This window comes from Globicephala melas, chromosome 15, assembly GCF_963455315.2.
Source record: "Globicephala melas chromosome 15, mGloMel1.2, whole genome shotgun sequence".
NCBI lineage: Eukaryota > Metazoa > Chordata > Mammalia > Artiodactyla > Delphinidae > Globicephala > Globicephala melas.
Window position 1 is genome coordinate 86,176,153 of NC_083328.1, and position 26,962 is coordinate 86,203,114.

General features: G+C 60.3%; 2 protein-coding genes across 2 annotated transcripts; one reads left to right on the forward strand and one right to left on the reverse strand.

Annotated features, from left to right (window-relative positions):
• Positions 1-11,099: 11,099 nt before the first annotated feature.
• Positions 11,100-12,687, forward strand: PPDPF (pancreatic progenitor cell differentiation and proliferation factor). Its single transcript, XM_030841608.3, has 5 exons — positions 11,100-11,257; positions 11,681-11,761; positions 11,980-12,057; positions 12,145-12,241; positions 12,314-12,687. The coding sequence occupies exons 2-5, from the start codon at positions 11,707-11,709 to the stop codon at positions 12,429-12,431; spliced, it is 348 nt and encodes a 115-aa protein (XP_030697468.1). The 5' UTR covers positions 11,100-11,257; positions 11,681-11,706; the 3' UTR covers positions 12,432-12,687.
• A 1,413-nt stretch (positions 12,688-14,100) lies between these two features.
• On the reverse strand, positions 14,101-26,889 carry PTK6 (protein tyrosine kinase 6). Its single transcript, XM_030841609.2, is given in 18 exon segments — positions 14,101-14,287; positions 14,290-14,359; positions 14,592-14,749; positions 15,857-16,038; positions 17,337-17,405; positions 17,408-17,482; positions 18,115-18,190; positions 18,192-18,269; positions 18,805-18,968; positions 19,257-19,356; positions 19,359-19,377; positions 20,910-21,268; positions 22,509-22,657; positions 22,814-22,938; positions 25,565-25,742; positions 25,745-26,098; positions 26,192-26,372; positions 26,833-26,889. Coding segments are annotated over 18 exon segments (2,520 nt in total). The 3' UTR covers positions 14,101-14,161.
• Positions 26,890-26,962: the final 73 nt, after the last annotated feature.

The following is a 26,962-nucleotide window of genomic DNA, read 5'->3' on the forward strand; positions in this document are numbered from 1 at the left end:
GTGTGTGAAAAGAATAATCTCTTTAACAAATGGTGCTGTGATAATTCTACATCCATTTGCAAAAGAATGAAGTTGGATCCCTACCTCACACCACATACAAAAATTAACACGAAATGGACCAAAGGCCCAATAAATCTATAAAGCGGTTAGAAGAAAACATAGGTGTAAATCTTCGTGACCTTGGATCTGGCAATAGATTTTTAGATATGACACCAAAAACACAAGCAAAAAAGAAGAAATAGGTAAATTGAACTTCATCAAAATTTCAAACTTTCATGCAACAAAGGATACTATCAAGAAAGTGAAAACACAACCTACAGAATGGGAGAAAACGTTTTCAAATCATAATGAGTAAGGGTCTAGTGTTCAGAATATATAAGGAACACTTACAACTCCATAATAAAAAGACAAATAACCCAATTTTTAAATGACCAAAGGATATGAATAAACATTTATCCAGAGAAGATACACAGATTGTCAATAGGCACATGAAAAACTGCTCAACGTCATTAGTCATTACGTACCTGGAAACAGACCATCAAAATATATGAAGCAAAACTGTCTGAACTGAAGGAAGAAATAGAGAGTTCTACACTAATGGAGACTTCAACACTCCCCTCTCAATAAAGGACAGAGCAACCAGAGAGAAGATAAGGAAACAGGGGACTGAAATAATGTGCTAAACCAACTAGATGGAACAGACATGTGCAGAACACCCCACCCGACAACAGAACACACATTCTTCTCAAGTGCACATGGGACAATTTCTACAATAGACCATGTGTTAAGCCCACAAATTAAATCTCAGTAGATTTTTTAAGATAGATATCATACAAAGTGTCTTCTTCAACCACCATGGGATAAAGTTAGAAATCAGTAACAGAAGTAAAATTCACAACTATGTAGAAATTAAACAACACACTCAAACAACCAATGGATCAAAGAAGAAATCACAAAGAAAATTAGAAAATGCTTAGAGATGACTGATAATGAAAATACAACATATCAAAACTTATGAGACATAGAAAATAATAATGCTAAGGGTAAAATTTATAGCTATACACACTTACATTAAAAAACAAGAAAGATCTCAGACTTCCCTTGTGGCGCAGTGGTTAAGAATCCGCCTGCTAATGCAGGGGACACGGGTTTGAGCCCTGGTCCGGGAAGATCCCACATGCCGCGGAGCAGCTAAGCCCATGTGCCACAACTACTGAGCCTGAGCTCTAGAGCCCACGAGCCACAACTACTGAAGCCCGTGTCCCTAGAGCCCGTGCTCCGCAACAAGAGAAGCCCGCGCACCACCACGAAGAGTAGCCCCCACTCGACACAACTAGAGAAAAGCCCGTGCGCAACAATGAAGACACAACACAGCCAACAATTTTAAAATATAAATAAATAAATTTTTAAAGTTTAAAAAAAATAAACAAGAAAGATCTCACATCCTCAACCTAACTTTACACCCTAAGGAACTAGAAGAAGGACAAACTAAACCCAAAGCTGGAAGAAGGAAGGAAGTATTAAGATTAGAGAAGAGCTCAGTGTGATATAGAATAAAAGCAGTAGAGAAAATCAGTGGAGCCAACAGGTGGTTCTTTGAAAAAAATCCACAAAATGTCCTTTAGCTTCATAGGCGAAGAAAACAAAGAGAGAAGCTTCAAATTACTGCACCAGAACTAAGTCCTCCTATACATGGTCAAATGATGTTTGACTAGAGTGCCAAGACTACAGGGAAAGAAGAGGCTTTTCAACCAACGGTGCTGGAAAACTGGCTACCCACCTGCGAAAGAATGAAGATGGACCCTTACCTACACTATATACAAAAATTAACTCAAAATGGATGGAGGACCTAAAGGTAAGACCTAAAACTATAAAACTCTTAGAAGAAAACAGGAAAAAACCTTCATGACACTGCATTTGGTGATTATTTCTTGAATATAACACCAAGAGCACAGGTAACAGAAGGAAAAAAAATAGACAAATTGGACTTCATGAAAAAAATTTTAAATTTGCACCTCAAAAGAAACTATAAACAGTAAAAACGCAGCCCACAGAACGGAGGAAAATAGTTGCAAAGCAGATATCTGATGAGGAATTGATATCCAGAATATATAAAACTCCTAAAATTCGGGCTTCCCTGGTGGCGCAGTGGTTGAGAGTCCGCCTGCCGATGCAGGGGACGCGGGTTCGTGCCCCGGTCCGGGAAGATCCCACATGCCGCGGAGCGGCTGGGCCCGTGAGCCATGGCCGCTGAGCCTGCGCGTCCGGAGCCTGTGCTCTGCAACGGGAGAGGCCACAGCAGTGAGAGGCCCACGTACCGCAAAAAAAAAAAAAAACTCCTAAAATTCAACAAGAAAACAAACAGCCTAATTCAAAAATGAGAAGAATACTTGAACAGACATTTCTCCAAAGAAGATATACGAGTGGCCAAGAAGCACATGAAATGCAGCTCAACATCACTGATCATTAGGGAAATTCAAATCAAAACTACCATGAGATACCACATTGAGAGAATGTAGAGAAATATGAACACCTGTGCACTGTTGGTAAGAAGGTAAAATGGTACAGCCACTATGCAAAACACTATGGTAGTTCCCAGGAATATTCAAAATAGAATCACCACGTGATCCCGCAGCTCTACTTCTGCGTATATACCCTGGAGAACTGAAAGCAGGGTCTCAAAGAGATATTTGTACACCCAATATTCACAGCAGAATTATTCAAAATAGTTAAAATGTGGAAGTGGATCCAAGTGTCCGTAAGCAGGTGAATGGATAAGCAAAGTGTGGCCTATGCATGCAGTGGAATATCGTTCAGCCTGGAGAAGGAAAGCAATTCTGAAACAAGCTACACCACGGGTAAAGCTCGAGGACAGTACGTACCAGGTAGCCAGTCACAGAAAGACAAATACTGTGTGATCCCACCTACACGAGACACTTAGTCAAAATCATACGAAGAGAAAGTCAAAGGATGTTTCTGGGAGGAGGGGAAATGGGGAGTGCTCGCTTAATGGGGGCAGAGCTTCAATTCTACAAGATGAACGAGCTTTAGAGACGGTTGGCGCTGATGGCTGCACAACATTATGAATGTATTTATTACCACCGAACCGCACCCTTCAGAATGCTTAAGATGGGAATTCCCTGCAGTCCAGTGGTTAGGACTCTGCTTTCACAGCCGAGGCCCAGGTTCAATCCCTGGTCGGGCAACTAAGGTCCTGCAAGCCGGCAGCACGGCCCAAGGAAAACAAAAATGGTTAAACTGTTATGTGTATTTTACTGCAATAAAAAAAAAAATTGGAAAAAAAAAGAAAGTACTAAAAAAAAATAAAATAAAATAAAATAAAAAAAGAAAGTACTGATGTGTGCTACAATATGGATGAACTTTTTTTTTTTTTTTTGCGGTACGCGGGCCCCTCACTGTTGCGATCCCTCCCGTTGTGGGACACAGGCTCCGGACGCGCAGGCTCAGCGGCCATGGCTCACGGGCCCAGCCGCTCCGCGGCACGTGGGATCTTCCCAGACCAGGGCACAAACCCGCGTCCCCTGCATCGGCAGGCGGACTCCCAACCACTGCGCCACCAGGGAAGCCCAACACGGATGCACTTTGAAAACAGTACGCTGAGTGAAAGAAGACACACACAACAGACCAGACCACATGCTGTGTGATTCCATTTATATGAAACGTCCAGAACAGGCAAAATCATAGAGACAGAAAGTAGATTAATGGGGCTGAGGGAGGGGCGTCGCTTAATGGATACAGGGTTTCATTTGGGGCTGGGGATGAAATGCTTTGGAACTAGATAGAGGTGATGGTTACACAGCATTGTCAATGTATTCAATGGTTGCCACTAAATTGCCCACTTTAAAATGGTTAGTTTTAGTTTATGGGAATTTTACCTCAATAAAAGGATTTGGGCATTGCAATTTCTCTAGATTCTTATCTTTCAAAAAGGTTTTAGTTCTCAGATCACTCGTGTTTCTGTGTTAATTTTAGGATCTACAGCTTTTAAAACTTTTGCTGAGATTTTTATTGGAATCGCACTAAACCTATATGTCAGTGTGGAGGGAACCGATGTCTTTACTGTGTTGGGTCTTCATTTATTGGGCCTTCTTTGATTTCTTTCATTAGCTTTAATTTTTGGCCTACAAATCCTATACGTGTTTTATTAGGTTTATAGCTAAGTGTTTCATGTCAGAGTGTCACTCTTATAAATGGTATTTACAAAAATTTCTGCTTGTAAAATCCCTAGCAGGTAGGACTACGATCTTTGCCCACTGACTTTGTATCTTGCTCATCTCATTCACTCAGTTAGGCTTTTTCTAGATTCCTGGATGACAGACCACCACGTTGTCTGTGAAGAGGGACAGTTTTAGTTCTCACTTGTAATCAGTATGCCTTTTGTTTCTTTTTCTTGCCTCATTGTACGGGCCATGACTTCCAGTAGACGCTGAATAGTCATCGCGAGAGTGGACATCTTTGCTCCCTACCCAGTCCTGGTGGGAGGACCCTGTCTTTCTCCATCAAGCACGGTGTCTGTTGGCCGTACTTGCTGGGAGTTCGCGGGTGTAAGCAATGCTCCTTACAAGATTGAAGACGTCCTTTTCTATTCCTCGTTTGCATGGTTTTGATCATGAATGTGTTTGCCAAAGCTCATTCCCCGTCATTTGACACGAGCTCACGCTTGTGTGCTGGTGCATTTTTACAGCAGCCCCTTTAAGGCCTTTGTCAGTCATTACAGCATCTGCCACCCCAGAGTCAGCGTTTGCTGGCTGTGTGCTGCTTCTCAGGCCAGCCGAGCTTCTCCTGACGCTTTGCCCCGGGTAATTCTATTTTATTTTTAATTTTTTTGGCCGCACCGTGAGGCTTGCAGGATCTTAGTACCAGGGATTGGACCCAGGCCCTCAGCAATGAAAGCTCGGAGTCCTAACCCCTGGACCACCAGGGAATTCCCTCGCCGAGTAATTTTAGATCTCACCCTGAGGTTCGGTATTCTCGAGGAATAAACGCTGATTTGTCGTACGCCTCGGGTGGAACTCCAGGGCACCGAAGTGCTCGCTTCTGACAGTTGTTCCCAGGTTTGTATTTGCTTTCTGGGGAGAGAGTCTTTCTGACCTCCTCACGCCTTCACGCTGGAAACCTGTAATGTCTTTTACTACACAATTCACCCTTTCATCAACTGTATTTCTTGAACGCCCACAACAGGGCTGAGTCTTTCTTAGCCACTGGGGACTGAACAGGTGCAAGGTCAGCCCTCCTAGATTTTACTTAACCAGCAAAAAAACCAATTAGGTTATTTCCAGTAGTGAAAAGTGCTATAAATAGTGACTTTCACCAAGCACCTGCCATGCGCCAGGTCCTGGCGCTTCCCGTTTTACCCACAAGGACGCTGGGAAACAGCAAAGTGCTCCCACATCGTAGGCATTCATTAAACATTCGTCAGCAGTTTTATTTCTTCTGCAGATGGTGGCCTCACCTACAGAGGCCCAGCTCCTGCTAGAGAGCCCGGCAGTCACTGCCACCAGAGAAGAGGTCTTCTGACCGGAAGGCAAGGGGCGGCCCGTGCCGTGGTCCTGGTGGGGAGCAGGTGGAGGAGCCCCGAGGGCCCCACCCTGCTCGGACTTTCCAGAGCCCTCACCTCACCCCCAAACGCCTGCGGCCACAGCAACCACGCAGGCACCGTGACAGCAAAGGCCCCTGGGTTAGAGCAGCACCTGGCCCCTCCCGTCCGGTCTTCACGGAACACCCGTCAGGAAGGTGCCGTCACCACCCCAATCCTGGCGGGAGGGGATGGGGCTCGGGAACAGCCGGGACCCGAACCCCAGGCCCAAGCCTTGCCCCCCCAGCCTTGGGAGCCCATGGCCATCAGCCGTCCTGCCCCTTCCGCAGTGCAGACGTCCTGCGTGTGGCCATCTCCAGCCCTCCCGACGATTTTCCTGTCACAGCTTCCCGGGTGGCTGGAGGCTCACGTGTTGCGTCCTGACCCCGCGCCCAGCCTGCCCACCCTGAGCCCTGCAGGAGCCTCCAAGCACACGGGCCATCACCCCCTGGGGCCAGCGGAAGGGAAGGGCTGACCTCTCCTGAGCTTGGCCCTTGTCCCAGACCCCGTCACCACCCACCCTGAAGACGGAGCAGCCCCTGCCCAGGCCTCGCGGGTCACCATTGGCCGCTGGGGTTTGGGAACCTGCATGAGCCTGTGTTTCCCCAAGGCTGGAGCCGCACCCGGGGGTGGCCAGCAAGACAAGGGCCCTGAGGTGGACCCAGCGCCTCCGAGGACACCAGACGGGGGTGCAGGCCCTCTGGGGGTCATCCCGTGCCATCTACGCATGGGCTGGGGTGGACCAGATGGAGGCCGAGACCCCTCACCCCTTCCCCCGTTCTAACCAGGGTCCCCGATGCCAGCCGTGGGGAGTGACTGGCGGAGCCCCACCTTCCTGGCTTAGTAAATACAGTCTTTACACATTCGCTTTTAAAAAAACAAACAAAACAAACGCTCTTTATGGATTATCTGATCTTGAAGCCGTTGGTGAGGTTGAGAGTGAGGCGGACAGGGCCAGGCTGGCCCAGCAGGCTGCTGGAGGGTGGCCTGGGGAGGTGCGAGATGCCGCCACCAGGGCTCCTTCAGGGAAGGCCTCCCCGCCCGGCCAGGAGTGGTCAGCACACAGCCCCCACCGCCCCTCCTCCAGGGTCGGCCTGGGCCGCAGAGCCGCCACACCCCAGGCTCACTTCCCCCGCTGGCTGCCTGGGGCCTGACGCAGGTCACCCTGACAGTCTCTCCTCGCTCCAGGGCTCCCCATGGGACCGCCGCAGCCCCACTGGGCAGCCACCTGAGCTGACACCACCTCTCGCCCAGTGCTGCGTCCTCCCGGCTCCCCCCACAGGTGCAGGTCACCAACACACATCCTGCACCCCAACCTCTGCCTCAGCAGCTGCTCCCAAGACACTTCTAGAGGAGGGAATTCCAGACAGTAAGTGGCCACAGCGGGTCACAGCTGCGTGCCCTGCCGGCCCAGGGTCCCAAACCCTGGCGGCCAAGGGTGACCCCAGGGCACGGCTGGCCTCGCCCTCAGCCCCGGAGGCACAGGCTTCACAGGCTCTGCCCAGCGAGGGGGTCACGTGGCCTGGTCAGCCTAAGGAGGGCCCTGCTGGCCGAAGCCAGAGAACCTGGGTGGAGAGAACGGAACAGAGTTGAGGGCCAGCAAGCTCTGAATGTGGAAGAGGGAGCAATAGCCCCCAGGAAGTCTCAGCTCCGAGCTGGGCAAGGGGCAGCCAGAGAACCCCTCCCGGTACTTGTCCCCCCTCCCCGAACCCTCCTCCCCAGCTGCCCAGGCCTGAGCCAGGCCCAGGGAGCCCCAGGGAGGCAGCAGCCTGGGCCCCACGGGGAACAGATGGGGGTGTGGCTGTGTCGGGGCCGTCCCAGGGGCCCGGCACTGTTTGTGAGCCAGGCGGAGGAGAGGCTGCGGAGGCCCCGGGGGCGGGATGGCCCAGGCTGTGAGGCCAGCACAGAGTGACAAAGGTGCCACATGCTCTCCCCCACCCCATCCCCTGGGGAGCCCCTGGGACATCTCATCTTCTGCTCCCCTCCGGGAGGCAGAACCTAACTTCAACCTCCCCATACCCACAGCCCAGTGCACCACGGCTCTCTCCAGCCCCAGGACCTTTGCACCTCCCTGCACTAGTGCTGAGACAGCATGTCCTCAGCCTCTGGGGACTGAGCCTGGAGAGGGCAGGGGCTACTGCTCACCGCCCCTGGCACACCTGGTCTTGCACTGCCTGCCTCGCCGGCGGGTTACCATGGCTCTGGATGGCTGGAAGCCACAGCAGCAAGGCCAGCACCAGCCTCCCTCCCCGAGCCCCTCCCAGCAGAAGCCCTGGTGGCCCTCCTGGCCCTAAGCTGACCCTGTTCTCCAGAGCAGCCCCCAAGTCTCAGCTCTCTCTGCTCAGCCCCCGCCATGGGATGGCTCTACCCCAGGGGCCCCGATCCATCTGGCCTCCCACTTCTCACACTGCTGCTCCCCCCTCCCCCGGGAGTACTCGGCATGCCTCCTGGGCCCCCGGAATGGCACCAACCCTCATTCCCCCAGCTGTGTCCCCTCCTGAGTGACCACCAGGTTCAGGATTTGGACAGGTCACCTCGCCAAACCCTACCCCCTCCTGACCATATGAGCGGTCCATGGCCCTGGGCAGGCCCCTCATGCTGGCCTCCCCAGCTTCAGGCCCTGGCACCCCAGTCCTGTTGGAGGCATGCATGAGGGGCACCCCACGAGATGCCCACACACTCAGCCGCTGACCACAGGGACACGGGAGTTCACAGAAGGGGCAGAGAGCCCTGTGGCTGAGGGTCCTTCAGAGCAAGACAAGCCTGGGTCTTGCTGGAACATTCCATCCTCCTGATGTCAACTGCACTGACCAATCTGCCCTGTCAGTGAGCCCTCAGGCCTGGCTGCCTCTCCCACTGCAGGTCCTGCCACTGGCCCCCCACCCCGTCCAAGGCCAGCAGCCCCCCTGCTCTTGCCCGGCAGCTCTGAGCACTGGGCCCTCCGCAGCTCCCCCTCAGCTGAAGCCTGACAACCCCTCTCCTGTCCCCCCTCACCGAGTGGGGACCCTCCTTCTAGGCCTGCCCCTCTGCTGGAAGGGGCGCCTACCTGACTCACCCCCACTCCCCATGCCCGGCCGAGCCATTTGCACACAGTAGGTGCTCAGCCAACCCTAGCACTGGGTGAACAGAGCAGCACACGGTCCAGTCAGGGTCCCCGTCTCACTCAGAGACCCCTGTCAGCGCCCCTGCCTGGCTCCTGTGTCCCTACCACAAACCCACGAAGGCGGTGCCCTTGTCCTCAGTTTCCCCAGCACGCGGCCAGGGCTGGCACCCGCCACCTTCGCAAACCACACAACACCCAATCCAATCGTGCTTCGAGCTCGCCGGGGGCTGCCCCCCACTTGGGGACGGCCCCGATGCTGCCAGCTTCCAACCGCTGGTGTGTCTCAGGGGTGGGCAGGAGGGGTAGACACGTGCAACCGGGCAAGTCGGTGGGCTGGGGTGAGGGCGCTCTGCTGCCCATCCCAGGCAAACACGTGGTCAGGGGCTGGCAGCAGAGCTGAGACCAGAGGGGAGAGGCTGCCCCGCACAGTGGGCAGCTCTGTGAGGCCCTGAGCAGAGCTGATGGCCAGAGCCCACATGGACCCAAGTGGCCAACAACCGAGCAACAGGGCCCTGGTACATTTGATCCATGACCAGGCTCAGGGTTTGGTGAGCATGGGAGGAGTGGGGGATGGCAAACGGCCCTTAAGAATTAAATCTGATTTGCAGTAAAGTCACCATCCAGAATTAACGCCCTGGAGGAGGGCAGGAAGACGGCCAGGCCGTGCCTGTGGTGACCGTGGGAAGCAAAGGTCTCTGGCTGTGAAGGGAGGTTGGGGTGAGGGCTTGGGGGGCCACGCGTCCCTCCTTCAGGGTCTTGTCTCACGGCTATGAGCAATCCAGCTGACCCTCGCTGTGAACCACGGTTATCTTGGAAGCCCATGAAAGATGTGGCTGGATGGGTGGCAGGGAGAGACGCTGGAACCGTCCTTTTCCCGGTGACCAGCAGAGGTCCAGTCCATGGGGACACCAGGAAGAGACGGGGAAGGCCGAGAAGGAATGAGAGTCACCTGGGCCAGGTAGCTGCACCTCCTCCAGGGTCCCCTGGCCACACTGCAACCCAAGCCAGGTCGCAGTTAGGAGGTCAGCAGCTTTGACCCCCACACAGCCCAATAAAGGGTTACATTCAGGGGCAGCAAGGCTGCTCCCCTCCTGGGGCCTCAGTTTCTCCGTCTCCTGAGTGAGAAGTTGGACTGAGGCTCAGGAATCCTGGAGGGGTCCTTGAGGGGGTGTGAGGATATAGAGGGCCCAGCCCAGGGGGTTATGGGATCTTCCTGATGGCCCCCCCACCGAAGCCACCACAGATCTCCTGAGACCCTCCCAGCCAGCAGGGGCGAGACTGCCCAGCTAGGGCCTAGTGCCAAAGAGCCAGGGAGAGGACAGGGGGACTTCTCCTCCCTACAGAGGGAGGCTAGGGGTCGGGGGGGGGGGGCGGGGAAGGCCGATTTCCACATTGGAAAGGAAGTCCTCCTCCCGGTTGAAGAGCCAGGGTGTGGCAGGGCCCAGGCCCTGCACGGAACATTCTGGGGCTGCCCAAAACTGGGGGCCTCGCCTCCAGCTACTGGTGACATCCCCAAACAGAGGTCTTTACCCCACCCACTGACATAAGCTTCCCCTCTGCCTGCCCTCCTTTCCTCTCTCCCTCCTCCCCCACCCATGCCTTGCAAGCAGCTGGATGCAAGCTGGCACTGAGAACGGGGAGTGGGTTCCAGAGCCCCCAGAGCTGTGAGGGAGACATGGGTGGGCTCCCCAGCTTCCCACCTGCAATGAGGTCCCTGAAGGGCTGGAAAGCTAGAGGCACACAGCTCGTTCTGGGTGGCACCCAGGCCGACAGCTGGGGGAGGGCACCCGCTGGCGGGGGCCCACGTCTGGTTGAGCAGATGTCCCCCCAGTATGGGTGAGAGTGGGGAGTGCCCCATCCTGAGCAGAGAAGGCCAGAGCAGAGGGGCACTGCGAGGGCTGGGCCTGCGGGGCTCAGCCCAGGACTGGGGGCAGCGGCAGAAACAGACCGGAAGTGCAGGGGCCACCGTCCGGCACCCCCGCCGCCTCCACGGAGCTGGAAAGGTGGAGACAGGCTGGACCAGCAGCAGGCCTGGGTCCAAAAGGATGGCCAGGGCCCGGGAAGGTGGGACAAGAGGTGGGAGGGAGACAGGCCCTGCTCTAGGACTGGGGCAGCGGTTATTTAACCACCCCAAGCCCAGGCCAGGCCTGGATGCGCTGCCCGGGCAGCCCAGGTCGGACGGACGCTGCAGGGCTGGACTTCCTCCAAGGGCAGCCAGCTAGGGCCAAGCCACGGGGGCGGGGCAGGGCAGGGCGGGGCGGGGCCAGGCTGAGCTTGGGGCGCGGCCTAGTAGGCCTCGCAGGGGTCCTGGGCGGGACTGGAGCCTAGCAGGGGCGTGGCCTCGCCGGGGCTGGGGCGGGGCCTGGATCGGGGCGGGGCTCGCAGGGCCCGGGGCGGTGCCGCCATATAAGGGGGCGCGTCCGCGCGTGCGCGCCCGGCGCGTCTGGGTCGTGGAGCCGTCGGCCGCGGTCTCCTGTGCCGATGGACTCAGTGGCCTAGCGCCCCGGTTCCCGCCGTCCGTGATCGAGCGCCGAGGCCCGCGAGGGGTCGCCGCCGAGGTGAGGGCCCGGGCGGCGCGTGGGTGGAGTCTAGCGGCCCGAATAGGAGCGACGGCTGGCGGGGCGGACCGCTCGGCGTCCGGGAGGACCGAAGAGCGCGGGTGGGAGGGGGCGGCGGGCAGGGCCCGGGGCGCGGAGCTGGGAGCGCGCCGGCTGCAGGCAGGGCCGCTTCCCGGAGCCCCAGGCCGGCGGCCCCGCGCACAAAGCGCCTTTGTTGTCCCGCGCGGCCTGTTCGGGCTGGTTAGAGCCGCCCGCGCGGAGAGGGCGGTCCCGGAGTTCCGGAGCCCCGCCTCGGCTCGGTAAACAAACCTGGCGTCCGCCCCTCCCGGGAACCCACGCGGCTGACCCTGTGGTCCGGGTGGGGAGTGCCCTTCGCGAGAGGCAGCGGTGACCGAAGGGGCTCCCCGACCCCCGCGTGCGCAGGTTTCCACCAGCCCACAAGCAAGAGCATGGCAGCCATCCCCTCCAGCGGCTCACTCGTGGCCACCCACGACTACTACCGGCGTAAGTAAGCCCCTTGCCCGCCCCCCCACCAAGTCTGACCCGCGCTCCCCCACCCAGCTTGTGGTGTCAGCTCCAGTTCCTTGAGAATCCGTATCCGAGTGGGGAGTGAGCGGCTAAGGACCCCTGGCATTGCCTGTGCTGACAGGCAAAGCCAGACCTTGGTCCGGTGGGCTGGGGGCTCAGTGCCCTGTGGAGCTGACCTGGCCTCTTCTCTCCAGGCCGCCTGGGCTCCACTTCCAGTAACAGCTCCTGCGGAAGTGCCGAGTACCCTGGGGAAGGCATCCCCCGCCACCCCGGTGAGCGCAGGTCCACCCCTGGCTGTCCCCAGGGACTGACTGGAGGGGGTGGGTAACAGTACCGTGACCTCACTTTGCTTCTCTCAGGTCTCCCCAGAGCTGACCCGGGACACTGGTGGGCCAGCTTCTTTTTCGGGAAGTCCACTCTCCCGTTCATGGCCACAGTGTTGGAGTCCCCAGCGCAGTGAGTCCACCTTCCTGGGGGCCGTGGGGGGGGGCAGGTGGTAGCAGCCTCTGACCACGTGCTCTCCTCCAGCTCAGAACCAGCCCAGGCCTCCACCGGCATGATCACCTGTGACCTGGCTCGGGAAGCCGTGGGGAAGCAGCAGCCTGGCGGCCAGCCTGGCCAAACCAACTCCAAGCCCCCGTCCTGAGTGGCCACCACCAGCTGCCGGGCGGGCTTCCTCCCCAGGCACTGGGCTCATCAGAGCCCCCCTCCTTCCCCTCCCTGAGAGTGATCAGGCTGCAGCCAACACAAGCAGTTGGGTTTTTAATATCAAAACAGCAAAACACCAAAAAGGAAGTTGAGAGAACTCCACTCTTTACTGTCCAAGCCACGTGAGAGCCTTCCCGGCACCCTCTAACCTGTGCCTTGCACCGAGTAGAAAATAAACAAGCAGCCAGCAGCCACATGGTGTGTGTGTGAGCTCCATGCCACCCCCACCCCCGCGGGAGGAGTCACCAACCCCTCAAACTTCTCACTTCCTGGGCCCTCCTGGGGTCCCTCCCTAGCGGGCCACCTCCGAGATCTGGCTCCGGTTCACGTGGGCAGACAGCTCCGGTGAGTGTGGAGCCTTGTATCTGAGAAGAGGTGGGGTGCCTTGCTATCCTGGGGAGCCGGGGAGAGCAGGCAGTCCCAGGGCAGCCACTGAGGTCGGGGTCCTCGGAGTAAGCCCGCCTCGGCCCCTGCTGCCGCGGCAGGAGACAGGGTCTCTGGCTTGGGTCCGGAGCCCTCGAGGAGGCCGTCCTCAACCTGGTGTGGAGCAGCTCACGCGCCCTGCTCTCTCCCACGTGCCTTCCAGTAAGGGCGGCGTCTCCTGTAGCCTCTTGTAAGGCACACTCTGAGCAGGGCCCCCGGCAGCCAAAACTTTAAGGGTGAGGGGAAGGGGGTGTGGGAGGCTCTACGGGGCCCCACCCGGGGCAGCCCAGCTTTGGGCAGAGTCCTACTTGGGAGCTCTGTGTGTGGCTGGGGAGTGGTCTCATCCTCTGCTGACCTCCTGGGGGCAGGCGGGGGGGGGTAGGCTGGTGGCGTCCACATGCCTCAGTGGCCGGCAGAGACTGACCGGGGCCTGGGGTCAGGAGAGGGCAGTTCAGTGAGGGAGCGGACGGAGGCTTGGTGTGAGGGCGGGGGTCTAGAGGGGTGGTCTCCACTGGTTAGCAGGCTGGGCTCAGCTGGCCACCCCGCCCCAGCTCCGCTCTAAGTCACGGGAGTCGGGAGTCCATCCCAAGGCATCTGGGTGGCTCGTGGCCCCGAAAGGCTGCACCTTCTCCCTCCCCTCAAATGTGTCCAGGCACAGTTAGCCTGACCCCCACCCAGTCCTTTCGGTCACAGTGTCCAGACGTGGCCCCCAGCCCCCCCCGGGGGCAGCTGGATAGGAGCAGCGGCTGGCCCCGGGGAGCAGGCGTCAGTGCCCCTGTCTCCACAGAGGACTGAGGGGTCCACACCCCCTTATATCCAGGTCTCAGGCAAGGCCAGAGGGCACAGGGAGTGCAGCCAAAGCCTCGGTCCCCACCACGCACGGCCCGGAAGCTCAGCCCTGGTCCTGACAGCCGGTGGGCTTTGGGTCAGGACCAGGGACAGGTCCACTCCCTTCGGAGTGGAAGGAGGGGCGACCTGGCTCCTGGAGCCCCAGGGCAGGTGTTGGCTGTGGAGGTCCCAGCACTTGCCAGGAGCTGGTGTCAGGCGAAGGGGCAGTCCCAGCTCCTGGCTGCACTGGGCAACAGGTGGGCCCAGGGCTGCCCAAGGCCCTTTTCGGGAGTGTCCGGTTGATTCTGGGAGCTGTTGGTACCTTCAGCAAATCCTCAGTAAATCTGGGTCAGCCCACTCCCATGATCCGAGGTTGCTCAGGCCCCTCACGAGGGCTGGCTTGGCCTTCAGGCAGTGTCAAGGAGGCGGCCGACGCAGCAGGTTCTCGTACCTTCTGAGGCTGGAGAGCTTTTCCCGCAGCCCTTTGAAGCGGGGCCTCTGCTCGGGGTCCCTGTGCCAGCACGAGAGCATCAGCTTGTGTGTGTGGTGGGTGGGCACTCCAGGGGGCAGGGCATGCGGTAGCCCGCCTCTACCCTCAGGAAGGTATGGACATGCCTGTGGCAGGCAGGACAAGAGGGACTGTGGAGGCAGGGAGGCCAGTGCCGCCCCCGCTCCCGCAGGAAGCCTTGGGCTGTGCCCTCGCCCTCTGCATCCCTGGCACTCACTTCTAACGCCCTCCCACTGGACGGTGACGCCTGGAAGGCATCAGGCACCCAGTGATGGTGCAGGGGCCGTGTCCAGGTGACGGCCCCCTCCCGCCCTGCCCGCAGTTGGCAACACTGGGTGCCCAGTACCTGGACAGGGCATCTGACCCCTGCTGGAAATCTCATGGAGGAGAACCCCGAAGGACCAGGTGTCAGATCTGATGGAGTAATGCCCTCGGGAGAGTGCCTCGGGGGCAGTCCACTTGTAAGGGATGCTGTGGTCATGGAAGAGGTAGACGTTCTGCGATCAGACACGCTGGGGGCGGGCCTGGGGGCCGCCTGCACCCTCCCTCCCCACAGCATGGACAGGCTCGGGGAGCCCAGTGCTTGGTGGGCAAGTGTGCGGTCGGGACCCACACTGCGTCAGGGCTCCCTGGGACCCGTGCTGCCGGAGCTGAGCAGGCAGAACCCGCCCCAACAGGCCCTGCCCCAGAGGACCATAGTCGCAAAACCCAGCAGAGAGCTTCCCAGGACAAGGGGCAGAGTTTCTCCAGAAGTGAGCTGCAAGGAGACACCGGGAGGGGCGGTGGGTCAGCAGCCAAGCTGGCGTGGCGCTGGGGCCCGCTCGCGGAGCACACTGGAAAGGCTGACGCTTAGCTCTGGGGCATCACGATTCAAGGAGCCCCTCAACTTCTCAGCGTGTGACTGAGAGTCCCGGAGGTGCTGGTATCACCTGCCTGCTGGGCCAGGCTGAGCATGGAAGCAGGACACTGGCCAAGGGCGAGTGAGGGGTGGGCCCGCTCCCCCCACGCCCTGCCACCTGCGCACCATGCCCTGCTGTGCTGCCCCCAGCCGCTGGGCGCCCGAGCTGGCCCCTTGTAGCTGTCCTGGACTCAGGCAAGTGCCTGCACTGCCCTCCCAGGGGCCTCCTGATCCCGTTAAGACCCAGCTCCGGGGGTTTCCCTGGTGGCGTAGTGGTTAAGAATCTGTCTGCCAATGCAGGGGACACGGGTTCGATCCCTGGTCCGGGAAGATCCCACATGCCGCGGAGCAACTAAGCCCATGTGCCGCAACTACTGAGCCTGCACTCTAGAGCCCACGAGCCACAACTACTGAGCCCACGTGCCACAACTACTGAAGCCTGCGCGCCTAGAGCCTGTGCTCTGCAACAAGAGAAGCCACTGCAATGAGAAGCCCGCGCACCACAATGAAGAGTAGCCCCCACTCGCCCCAACTAGAGGAAGCTTGCGTGCAGCAACGAAGACCCAATGCAGCCAAAAATAAAATAATTTTAAAAAAAAAAAGATCCAGCTCGGGCTCCACAGCCCACATCTCACCTGAGGGCGGAAGGCCCACGGGAACCTCCAGCTCCCGGCACCCTCTGCTCTCCGCCCTCCCCTGGCCCTACCTTGATGAGCCTGCCCAGCCCCAAGTCCCCGATTTTGCAGATGTTGTTTTCCCCCACGAGGATGTTCCTGGCGGCCAGATCCCCGTGGATGTAATTATGCAATTCCAGGTAGCACATGCCCCCGGCCACCTGTGCTGCAATGCCCACCAGCTCCGAGATGGGCAGGGTTTTCTCATCGGAGTCTGCAGAGGCCAGGGGAAGCCAGCGTGAGTGGGGCCAGCCAGGGCCAAGTCCTCTCTGCAGACTCCTGCGCTCAGGGGTGGGGCTGGGACAAAGGGCAGATGGGCTGGTTTAAAATTGGAACTGTGGACCCACTGCAGCCCTTGTGGAGAGCTGTTAGGTATCAGAGTTACCACAGTCCATACATACCCTTTGGAATTTCCTTCTGGGAATCCACACTGAAGCAATAGGAACTCAAAGACGTATGTACAAAGATGTTCATCACAGCATTATTTACACGGTTAAAAACCTCAAAAGGTTTCAACAGGCACCTGAGTGGACGTGGCACATCCACGTGGTGGTGCAGAGACCGTCAGGATTTCATTTCTGATGAGCAATTAGTGATACAGGAAACTGCTTGCAATGATCAAGTGAAAAGCACTGCAAATGTGGCCGTATTAAAATATACCCCCCCAGGGTGAGATAGGGAGGGTGGGAGGGAGACGCAAGGAGGAGGAGATATGGGGATATATGTATGCATATGGCTGATTCACTGTTATACAGCAGAAACTGACACAGCACTGTGAAGCAATTATACTCCAATAAAGATGTTAAAAATAAATAAAATAAAATATACCCCCAGACACACACATATGCATACTGGGTGTCATTTATCCTACGGTGCGCGTTTCTCCCATTTCAGCGTCTCTGAAATTGGGCTGCATCTGCATACAATGGCGCCTCCACGAACTGGCTGCGACTGTCTGGTTTGGGTGTTTAATGAAACACCGGGGCTTGTTATAGATGATGAGGTCTGTGCAGCAACGAGATACGTGGTGTGTGAGCGCGTGTGTGCAAGTGTGAGCGTGTAAGCAGACAAACACCAGAAGGAGGGACAGCGCCTTCTAGGAAGAGAGAACAGCAGTGAGAACCAGGCCTGTGTGTTCCAGAAGTGGGGGGTGGGGGCAGGCCACGCCAAGCGTTTGATTAAAATGGCCTCAGTTCACCGAAGGTGTAGGAATGATGAGTGGCTTTTCTTGTCTTTGTTCTTATCTGTATTTTGTCAAATTCCTGCAATGAACGGATGGTACATTTATCACAAGATATTTTAAATCCTTTCTTAAAACAGAAAAGGCTGATGAGCAATCCCAGGCTGTCTGGTGAATGGCACGCAGGCGGGTGGGGGGGGAGGGGCGGGGGCAGGCGGGGGGGGAGGGGCGGGGGCGGGCGGGGGCGGGGGCGGGTTTTCTTTTTCTTTCTGTGCCTGTTTCCCGTTCCCTCCAGCGGCACGAGTCATTCTGGTCCCCCCAACCCCGCTCACCCCGCAGCAGCTCCAGCAGGCTCCCCTTGGGCAGGAGCTCTGTGATGATGTACCCAGGGTCCCCCACAGTGCCAGGATGGGCTTGTGCCGCGGCTTCTTCATGGCCTGGATCTCCGACTAGAACGTGTGCCGACGCAGAAGCTCAGCTGTCGGGGCAGGCGGGCGGCCTTGCTGGGTGCAGCCCTCGGAGGAGCTGAGCCCCTGTCCCACCCATCCCCCCGCCCGCACGCAGCAGCGGCTCAGGAAATGTGGGCGCCCTCCCCGACGCCCCAGCTCCCAAGCCAGGATGCCAGGGCAGACACAGCCTGGCCCCCGCTGTTCACACAAGGGTCCACTGTGCCCACCAGCTGCTCTCCCCACACCCCAGGGACCACAGACACCCCCATGTGGTTTATGCCTGCCCAAGCCAGACGTGGAGCTGGAACAACCCTTCCCAAGGGTGTTCCCTTGCACCCCTGGGCCCCTGGTTCCTGAAGTGGGCGATCCCAACCTCTGGTGGGTCCCAAGAAGATTTTAGATGAACCTTTTCAGATTTCTAGTGATCTACTTATTTTAATGGATTTCCTTCCATTTACATGAAGAATTTAAAATTCCCTTTTAAGATAAATGCATTTAGATAACAGCATGAAAGGAGAATGCCACCCGGACACTGCGGCAGGTGCCACAGGTGATCCAAGTTAGGGCAGCGAGTGGCTGGCAGGGCGTCAGGGCCCAGGGCTGCTGGGCTGCCCCACCCCCGTGAGTAAAGCCAGAAGTCCCCGGCCTGGAGCCCGCTCACCTCGGACGATCACCTTGATGGCCACTCGGACCTTGTCCTTCCAGAGCCCTTTGAAGACCTCCCCAAAGTAGCCGGAAGCCCAGCTTCCTGCAGAGCGTGAACTCTTCCCGAGGCCTCTCCCAATCGTCACAGTGGGGCAGGGGCTCCAGCTCATGCTGCAGGGACACGGGGCGGGGGCCCCCATCCTCGGGAAGTCAGCCCCTGGTCTATCATCAAATGTAGGGCCACGTCCTGCTTGGGAGGGTCCCAGTGTCCGGCATGTGGCCAGGCTCTCCCAGGGACTGCCCCAAGCCTGGCTGACCCCTGCTGTGTCCTGCAAACAAAGGCCACCACCACCCCTCCCCCGCACCTGCTCTGGGCCAGCGACACTGGCCTGACTGCCACCCACACAAAACTCCCGTCTGGCTGCTCGCCGGGGCACGTGGCCCGAGCTCCCAGCAGCCCAGAGACTCAGGACGCAGCAGGAGCACAGCTGACCTCTAGCTGGCCCAAGGGTGAGAGTGACTGGGCAAAGGAGGACACGTCCCCTGCCCACCGTCCCCCCGCGCCCGGCTCTGTACAACCACGGTTCCCACGTAGCCAGAGTCCCTGGGCTGAGTGTTCCCAGGGGTCCCCCAGCCAGTCAGGGAGTCAGGACCCACACCCACCTCCACCCGAGGGTTTGTGTCCCTGTTGGGGGCAGGGCCCTACCTTTCGGCGGGGCGAGGTCAGCCACAGGCCGTGGGACAGGCTCTGGGCCTCGTGGTGGTCCACGAGCTTGGGTAGGCTGAGGAAGGACACAGCCTCGTTGAGGTGCAACTGGCCGTCCTGCCACCAGATCTTGTAGTGGCGAACGGTCTGCTGGTCCCGCACCGGACGGAGGGGACGCTTGTGAACAGGCGCTGAGAGAGGCCCACTGGCAGGGGTGCCCCCAACGCGGAAAGGAGAGAACCGGCCAGACCCCGGGGAAGGCACCCAGGCCCCAGGGCCTGCACCCACTGAGGGTCAGAGCTCCCAGAGCAGGGCCTGGACGTCACAGCGCAGTGGAGGGGACAGGCTGGAGGGGCCGGGCTCTGCATGCACGAAGGGCTTAGGGACCAGGAGCCCCGAAGTCAGGCCCAGGTGGCGCTGCGGAGCGGGCAGGGGCGGGAAGCGGGCACCCGAGAGGACGCAGTTGGCGCCCGGCTTCTCGCTGACCCGGATCAGGAAGGCCCCCAGCTCATTGCCCGTGGCCTGCAGTCGGTGCAGGGCTTCCGAGAGAGAGAGATCCGGCCAAAGAACCACCTGCGGGGCGGGGGGACCCTGAGCCGCGCGGCTCCCTGCCTGTGCCCCCCACCAAGTCCCAGCCCACCTGATCCGCTGCCTCCTCGTGCCCCCAACCCCGGCCCACAGCTGCCCGCGGACACTCACTGACCCAAAGGCCCCTTCTTTGCCCATCACCGACCCCAAATGTCCCAAGTGGCCAGTTCTGGACCCCAGGAAAGACCCTGGTGACCCAGAAGTGGAGAAGGCCCCTCCCACTACCCTTCCCGGACTGTCCCCCGTCTGTGCGGACAGAGCCCCCCATCCTGTGGGTACAGCAACCCTCCCCGACCTCGGCCGTGGCTCTGTGGCCATTCTCCTGGACCACATCGTTCTGTGACTCTGTGGCCGCCTTGTGTACCCGGGCCACAGGCACGCCATGCTCTGGCACCGTGGGACCTGGGGACGCACATGCACCCACACACGTGCACAGGCATTCTCACACCCCAGCTCCCAGCGCCAGGGCAGGGCTGGGCCTGCGGAGTTTCCCAGGGGACCTCTGCTGCCAACCGCCCCGCCCTTTGCGCCCTCGGCTCCCTCAGGCCCCATCGGAACGTGGGTCCCTGCACGGAAGACCACTGCCCAGCACTGAGCCCCGTGGGGTCCACGGGCCACCCCCACCAATCCAGCACCTCTGGAATCTCTCCCATTTGCCCCACCCCCCACGAACCACCCTGCCTCCTTCCACTTCTCGAGTGTGCTGGGTTCCCAGGGCCCGCGGCCTCTGCACTGGCAGTGCCGGCCCCTGCCTTGTCACTGTCGGGGGCCCTGCCTGAGATGGTCCTGTCTGCACCATGCTTAGTGTCTCCCCCCAGGAGGGGCGACCCTGCCCGCGTCGGCTCCAGCACAGCAGGTGCTCAATGAGTGGCGTGCACAGGCACACGGGGGGGGGGCCGTGGGAATCCCCCCCCCCAGACCCTCCCGTCCAGAGCTCAGGGAACCACCTGGGGTCGCGAGGACACACGCACGCCGGGCTGCGCCTGTGGCCCAAGCTTGCTGGGCCGCCCTCAGGCCCACAGTCGTCTCTGGGAGCCACCTTGCCAGCGATGGGCAGCCGTGCTGGTACGGGCAGCAGGTCTGTGGCCCACCCCCGGGCAGGCCTGTCGCAGTGGCCTTCCCGCTCCCTGACTAGGCCAGCAGGCTGGTTTCCGGAGTTTGGAAGGTGAGCGAGGCTTCACACCCCAAAAGGCCCAGGCTCTGCCTTGGACTCACTGTCAGCTGGCTGCCCTTCTCTGGGTCCCGGCACGGAGGAGGGGCCGGAGCCTCTGCAGCCCCCATCCCCAGATGTCACACAGCAGAAGCCCGGCCAGGGATCCCAAGGCCAGGATGGTAGGCCCAGCCCCACTGGGGGGGCAGGGAGACAGAGCCACGGGCCACCCTCCTTGGCAGCCCAGGGTCCCTGCCCGCACCCAGAGCCCAGCCACAGCGGCGCAGAGCTCTGTCCCGATAGACGCCCTGCAGGGCCCAGGGACGGGCAACTTGGAGTGACCCACGAGGGCCGCGGGGAGACTCACGGCTCCAACCCCACCGTCTCCTTGGCCAGAGCCCTGCCCACCCGGTCCAGCAGCACGGTCCACCACCACTCCTCCTCCTTTCTGGCCACATGGAAGAGGTCCCCTGCCCGGAAGCTCAGCTCCTGGGCTGTGCGGGCCTCGAAGTCCCAGAGGCCCACATACTTGTGCTCCTGCTGCCCACCGCCACTGCCCCAGGCTCCAGGGGGCCCCCACCCACCTGGTCTGATGACCTTGACCGCCACGAGCATGGAGTCCAGCCACAGGCCTTCCCACACCTCCCCGAAGTAGCCTTCGCCCAGCTTCCTCCGCAGGGTGAACGCAGAGCGGGGTCGCTGCCACTCGTCCTGTTCAGGGGGCTTCTGCGGGTGTGGGGGGCATTCAGGGCCTTTGCCCATGGCTCCCTAGGCAGAGTGGGCAGCTGCTCCTGGGGCCCCAGGCCTCTGGCCCTCTGCCCCTGCGCCCCAGCACACGCTCAACTCTGGCCCTGGCCGGGGCAGGGGGCCCGGGTGCGGACCTCCGGAGGCCTGGCCCTAATTGCTTCCAGACCTAATGGCACCTTTGCTGGCGGCAGGCATCCATCCACAAGCGCTCGTTACTGCCCCTGTCCGGACTGTCACTAAGAGACCAGAGGAACCAGATGGCTGCCCGGTCCCCCGGCAGGACCGCTCACCTGGGACAGGCGCAAGTACCACGGCTCCAGCGCAGGTGTGGCGCCATCCCCACTGGCATCTCCTCCCACAACCTCCGCACTGGCCTGGGGCTGCCGTGGGCGCCTTCCCCAACCTGCCCTCCCCTCCTGGCCGCTCTACAGGGCTGGGCGGGGTGGGAGGGCATCCTACAGGCCTCATCTTCCCCCCACCCCAGAGAATCCCATAGAAATATAACACCTGGGCTTCCCTGGCAGCGCAGTGGTTAAGAATCCACCTGCCAGGGCTTCCCTGGTGGCGCAGTGGTTGGGAGTCCGCCTGCCGATGCAGGGGACACAAGTTCGTGCCCCGGTCCGGGAGGATCCCGCATGCCGCGGAGTGGCTGGGCCCATGAGCCACGGCCACTGGGCCTGCGCGTCCGGAGCTTGTGCTCCGCGGCAGGAGAGGCCACAGCAGTGAGAGGCCCGCTTATCACAAAAAAAAAAAAAAAAAAAGAATCCACCTGCCAATGCAGGGGACACGGGTTCAAGCCCTGGTCTGGGAAGATCCCACATGCCGTGAAGCAACTAAGCCCGCGAGCCACAACTACTGAGCCTGTGCACCACAACTACTGAAGCCCGCGCGCCTAGAGCCCATGCTCCGCAGCAAGAGAAGCCACCTCAATGAGAAGCCCGCGCACTGCAACGAAGAGTAGCCCCCGCTTGCCACAACTAGAGAAAGCCCACGCACAGCAATGAAGACCCAACGCAGCCAAAAATTAATTAATTAATTAATTTTTAAAAAGAAATATAACCCACAGGGATGAATCAGAGTGTGGAGGAGTCACTGGGGCACCTGCTCCCAGGTTTCATCAGGTCCCCCCCTGGCAGCACCCAGTGGGCCAGCTGGACGCGTGCTGGACAGTGTCTCAGGAGGGGCAACCTGGCAGGTAGGGGGGTGGGCATGGGCCCACCTGGGGCTCCCAGGGCTGTCGCAGCTTCCAGTGGGCTTTGCAATAGGCCAGCAGCTCCTCCAGGCTGGGGACGAGCTGGTCCTTCTGCAGGGAGAGGCTGCCGGTGGCTGCTGTGGGGATGCTGTAGTGGTGGACTTTGGTCCGGGCCCAGACTGGGAGGGCACAGAGACGGAGGCCACATCCCAGCTGCAGCCTGCCCTGACCCTCCCGCCACCCCGACCAGGTGATGCATACTGTCGGGTCCGAGGCGGGTTGGGGGCTGGCACTGCCTGGGAAGCAACCACCCCAAGGTCAAGGGCACCTGCTAGCTGACAGGGAGTAGTCCCCATGGCTGCTCTCGCTGGGCCGCACGGGGGAGGCCCCCAGCGCGCTGGGTGGGGGCAGGAGCAGCTGCTGGGCCTGGGTTCGGCTGATGCCACTGAAGTACTCGCTGCAAAGGGCAGGCCCAGGGGTCCCCACACCAGCCCAGCCCCGAGCAAGCCCTGCCCACCACGGGCCAGGCCCCAGAGGCCCACTCCGCGCAGGTGAGAGGGAGAAGGAACACCTGGCTCCCGGTACTGGGGACCCAGACCGGGATCCACACCTGCCCCAGCCCCCAGGGCCCAGCCTCTGGAGTCATCGGGGACTGGACACAGGTGGGGGTGCCCCCCAAAGAGGGGACCAGGTAGGCAAAGCTGGCGGGCGGGTGCTGCTGGAGCCTGGGGTGATCTGATATCGCAGATCAGCGGCTGAGACAGGCCTGCCCTGGCACAGAGGCCTGTGCCCACCCTGGGGGGCTACAGGGAAGGAGCCAGAGTCAGTCGGGGGTCTGGGCTGAGGCTGGAGGCAGGAAGGGGTGGGGTGATGGGGGGCAGAGCGGCACAGGCCTGAGGGACGTTGGGGGGGAAATCAGCAGACACGCGGGGAAGTGTCAAGGACCTGTGGACCTGGGTCTCCCGAGACGAGCCCTGGCTGGATGGCAGGCTGGGGACACACTGATGTGGGAGCAGGACGCACAGCCCCGTGCAGCTGCCGGGCTCCTCCTGCAGCCGGGCCTGCTGTCTGGGACGCTCTAGCCAGGAGAGCCTCTCCCACGGGAAGGGCTACAGGGGGCCTTCCCTGGACAGCAGTGCTTCCCACCCCACCCCTCCCCTGGACCCACTTCGGGGCCTGGGGGGCTGGGCCCAGCCCCCGCGCACATCCCGCCTTCCGCGACGTTCTTGGAGCCCGTCCCCGGAGTGTGCAGCAGTGGGCGACAAGACCGGGGGCCCTGCAGCTGGAGAGCAGTGAGCCTCTCTGTGGGGGTTGAGGGGTCTCCCCGGCCCGCCGGCCTGGGGACAGGAGCCAGGTAGCTGGGGCTGAGGACACCACGAGTGTGGCAGCCCTTGCATCTCAGCCCAGACACACAGTCATTAGCTCTTCCTCCCAGCAGCCCCTCCCCTCCCCCAGGACCCTGCCAGCCGCCTCCAGGAGCTGCTCTCGGGGTCCGTCCTCCACCTGGGATGACTGTAGGCCCCTACCCATCAGAACGGCTGGCTGTGGGGTGGTGGCCTGGAGTCCTCTCAGAAGGCACCTTCCTGGGAATCAGGCTTTTCCCCCAGATGCAAATCCCCCAGGAGACTGTGGGAATGCTGAGGGGCCCCCAGGATGCTGAAGGTGGGCTGAGTGAAGCTGAGACCTGCTGCTGGTCGGCAGAGACCGAGCTTGGTGCAAGACCAGGCGCCTGCGTCAGGGCAAGGTCTGGGCAGCTGAGCCTCGCTTTGCTGGCCCCGTTCACCAACCAGCTTCTGGCCTGTTCTCAGCCAGCATTTCACCTCTTGGTGCTGGGGCTGGGAAGAGGCGTCTCTGCCCCAGGGTTCCCCAGCTGGCGCCCCCTCCATCTAGAAGTCAGGGATGGGACTTCCCTGGTGGCGCAGTGGTTAAGAATCCGCCTGCCAACGTGGGGGACATGGGTTCGAGCCCTGGTCTGGGAAGATCCCACATGCCGTGGAGCAGCTGAGTCCATGTGCCACAACTACAGAGCCTGTGCTCTAGAGCCCACGAGCCACAACTACTGAGCCCACGAGCCACAACTACTGAAGCCCGTGCGCCTAGAGCCCGTGCTCCGCAACAAGAGAAGCCACCGCAATGAGAAGCCCGCGCACCGCAACGAAGAGTAGCCCCTGCTCGCTGCAACTAGAGAAAGCCCGCATAGCAACGAAGACCCAACGCAGCCAAAAATAAATAAAATAAATAAATAGAAGCCAGGGATTACAGTGGCCGAGACGTTCAGGAGAAAGACGGGGAAGGACCACGCCCAGGGCGTGGATCGAACGTTTGAGGCCCAGTACTGTGTCCACAGCCACAGGGCACTGTGTCCACAGCCACAGGGCAGGGCCCTGCTCAGCGCTGGCACACAGCTGTGCCGGGAGGCTACCCTGTCCTGCGGACCCTGAGCCTGCGCCGAGAGGTCACCTCCTCTGGAAGAGCGCCCAGCCTCTGCTTCCCCCCCATGATCACAGACTGGCATGCAAACAGACAAGTGTCTGTGCCAGCCTCTCCCCACCTGTAGACTGCCTTGGCCCTAGGGGCCGAGGGCACTCAGGGCAATGGGTGGGCTCCCCCACCTGGATCCAGCCTCCAAATGAGCCTCTCTGGGAGCAATCCCAAAGGCCAGGGCCATGTTTGCCCCATATCTGGCCCAGAGCAGGGGGAGGGGGCCAGGTGAGTGAGGACAGGTGAGACGGGTGGGCGAAGACATCTCTGTGACCCAGCTTATCACCCCTTCCAGCCCCGGGTCACCACCTCACCCCGTCACAGCACAAGCTCACTACTGTCCTCACCGTCTCACTCAGAACTGCATCCCAGTCCCCAGTCCCCTGCCCTCCAAGGAATGACCCGTCAGCAAAGACTGCTGGATGCCAGGCCTGAATCCCTGGGTGCGATCAGGAGGGCCTGGCGAGTGCAGCACGCACACACACCCACCAGCCGGCTCGCCCCCGGCTTAACCACGCCTGCCAGAGTCCCTGCCACCTTCCCTCCCAGCGGAATCGGGTGCCCAGGCTTACTCCTGTCTCCCCAGAGGGGGCGGTACTCACGGCTGGTTCCAGAGCGTCTCGGGGGCGGCCTTGGCCACGTAGGTGATGGGCACCAGCCCCGTGCTGGGCCAGCCCGCGAGCCGGCGGGCGAGGATGTAGCCGCCCTCCTCCCTGAGGGCGTGCAGCCTCTCCCCGCGGCTGACACTCAGGTCCTCCGCGCTCCGCGCCGTGAAGTCAGCGCCCTGAAGAGCTGCGCGGGGGCCGGGGGGTTGCAGGGCTCCGCGGTGGGGGGCTCCGCTGCCGCGGGTTCCGGCTCCACGTCGGCGTCGGAGTCCGGGTTCGGGAACCGCGGCGCGCCCGCCGGCCAGATCTTGTCCCAGAAGGACAGGAAGGTCAGCAGCTTCCTGAAGTAAGGGCTCCATGCCCGGCGGTGCGCCAGGCCCTGCAGGGGTCGGAAAGGGTGCAGCAGCGGGGCTCGGGGACCCCGACGGCGAGAAACTGGCGGCGCGGCGCGACGGTGAGCGCTGGAGCCTCGCTGGCGCAGGGGGGGCGGGTGAGAGTCGCTCCAGAGGTCCCCGCCCGCTCCCCGCGGTGCTCACATCAGCACAGGGTGGCCCCCCAGCCCCGGCCACACGACGGCCGCTGCTCTCCTCGACCTCTAGGGTGTCTCGCAGGCAGCACTGGTACCCCGACCGCTCCGAGCCGCGTGCGTCTGGGCCGGGATCTGTCCCAGGACGGCGTCGGGGCGGGGCCTGGAAGAGGGTTTCCCGAAACCTGCGTCTGGGCGGGGCTCTGGGGCGGGGTCTAGGTGGGTGGGGCCGTGGTGGGTGGGGTCTCGTGGGCTGTAGAAGGCGACGCAGGGAGGTCCCTGTGGGGAAGGAGACGTCTGGGTCTTGACTGTCAAGGTCACTCTCGTGGTGTGATCTTGTAGGACAGCTCCGCTAGGTGTTCCCCTTGGGGGAAATGGGCAAAGGGTGCTTGGGGTCTCTGTGTTATTTCTTATAACTGCAGGTGAATCCACAATTATCTCAAAACTGAAAGTTTAATTTTAAAAATTTAGCTGAGTAACAAGAAATAGAAACAAACAAACAAAAAAAGATGGGGCCAGAGATGGCAGAGGTCCAGGACATGCCTGACCCAGAGCAGGAGGGGAGACTGCTCTGCCGCCCACCCCCTCTCTGTGGGTGGGCCGCAGGGCTGCGGGCGGCTTCCTCTCACCACTTTCCAGGTGCCAGCCTCCCTCTCAACCTTCAGATAGCACCCCCTTTCAAATAATCCAACTCTTGCGTTTCAGACCCCTAAATAACGACACAACAGCTACAACTTACAGAGTTAGCGCCCAGGGCGCCCACGCACCCCTTCCCAGGCCTGGACCCAGAGGACATCTGATGGGCGCTTAGCCCGGCAAAGCCTCCTCCCAAGACTGAGGTTACCGGGAGTGGTGGGCGTGCCCTGGGG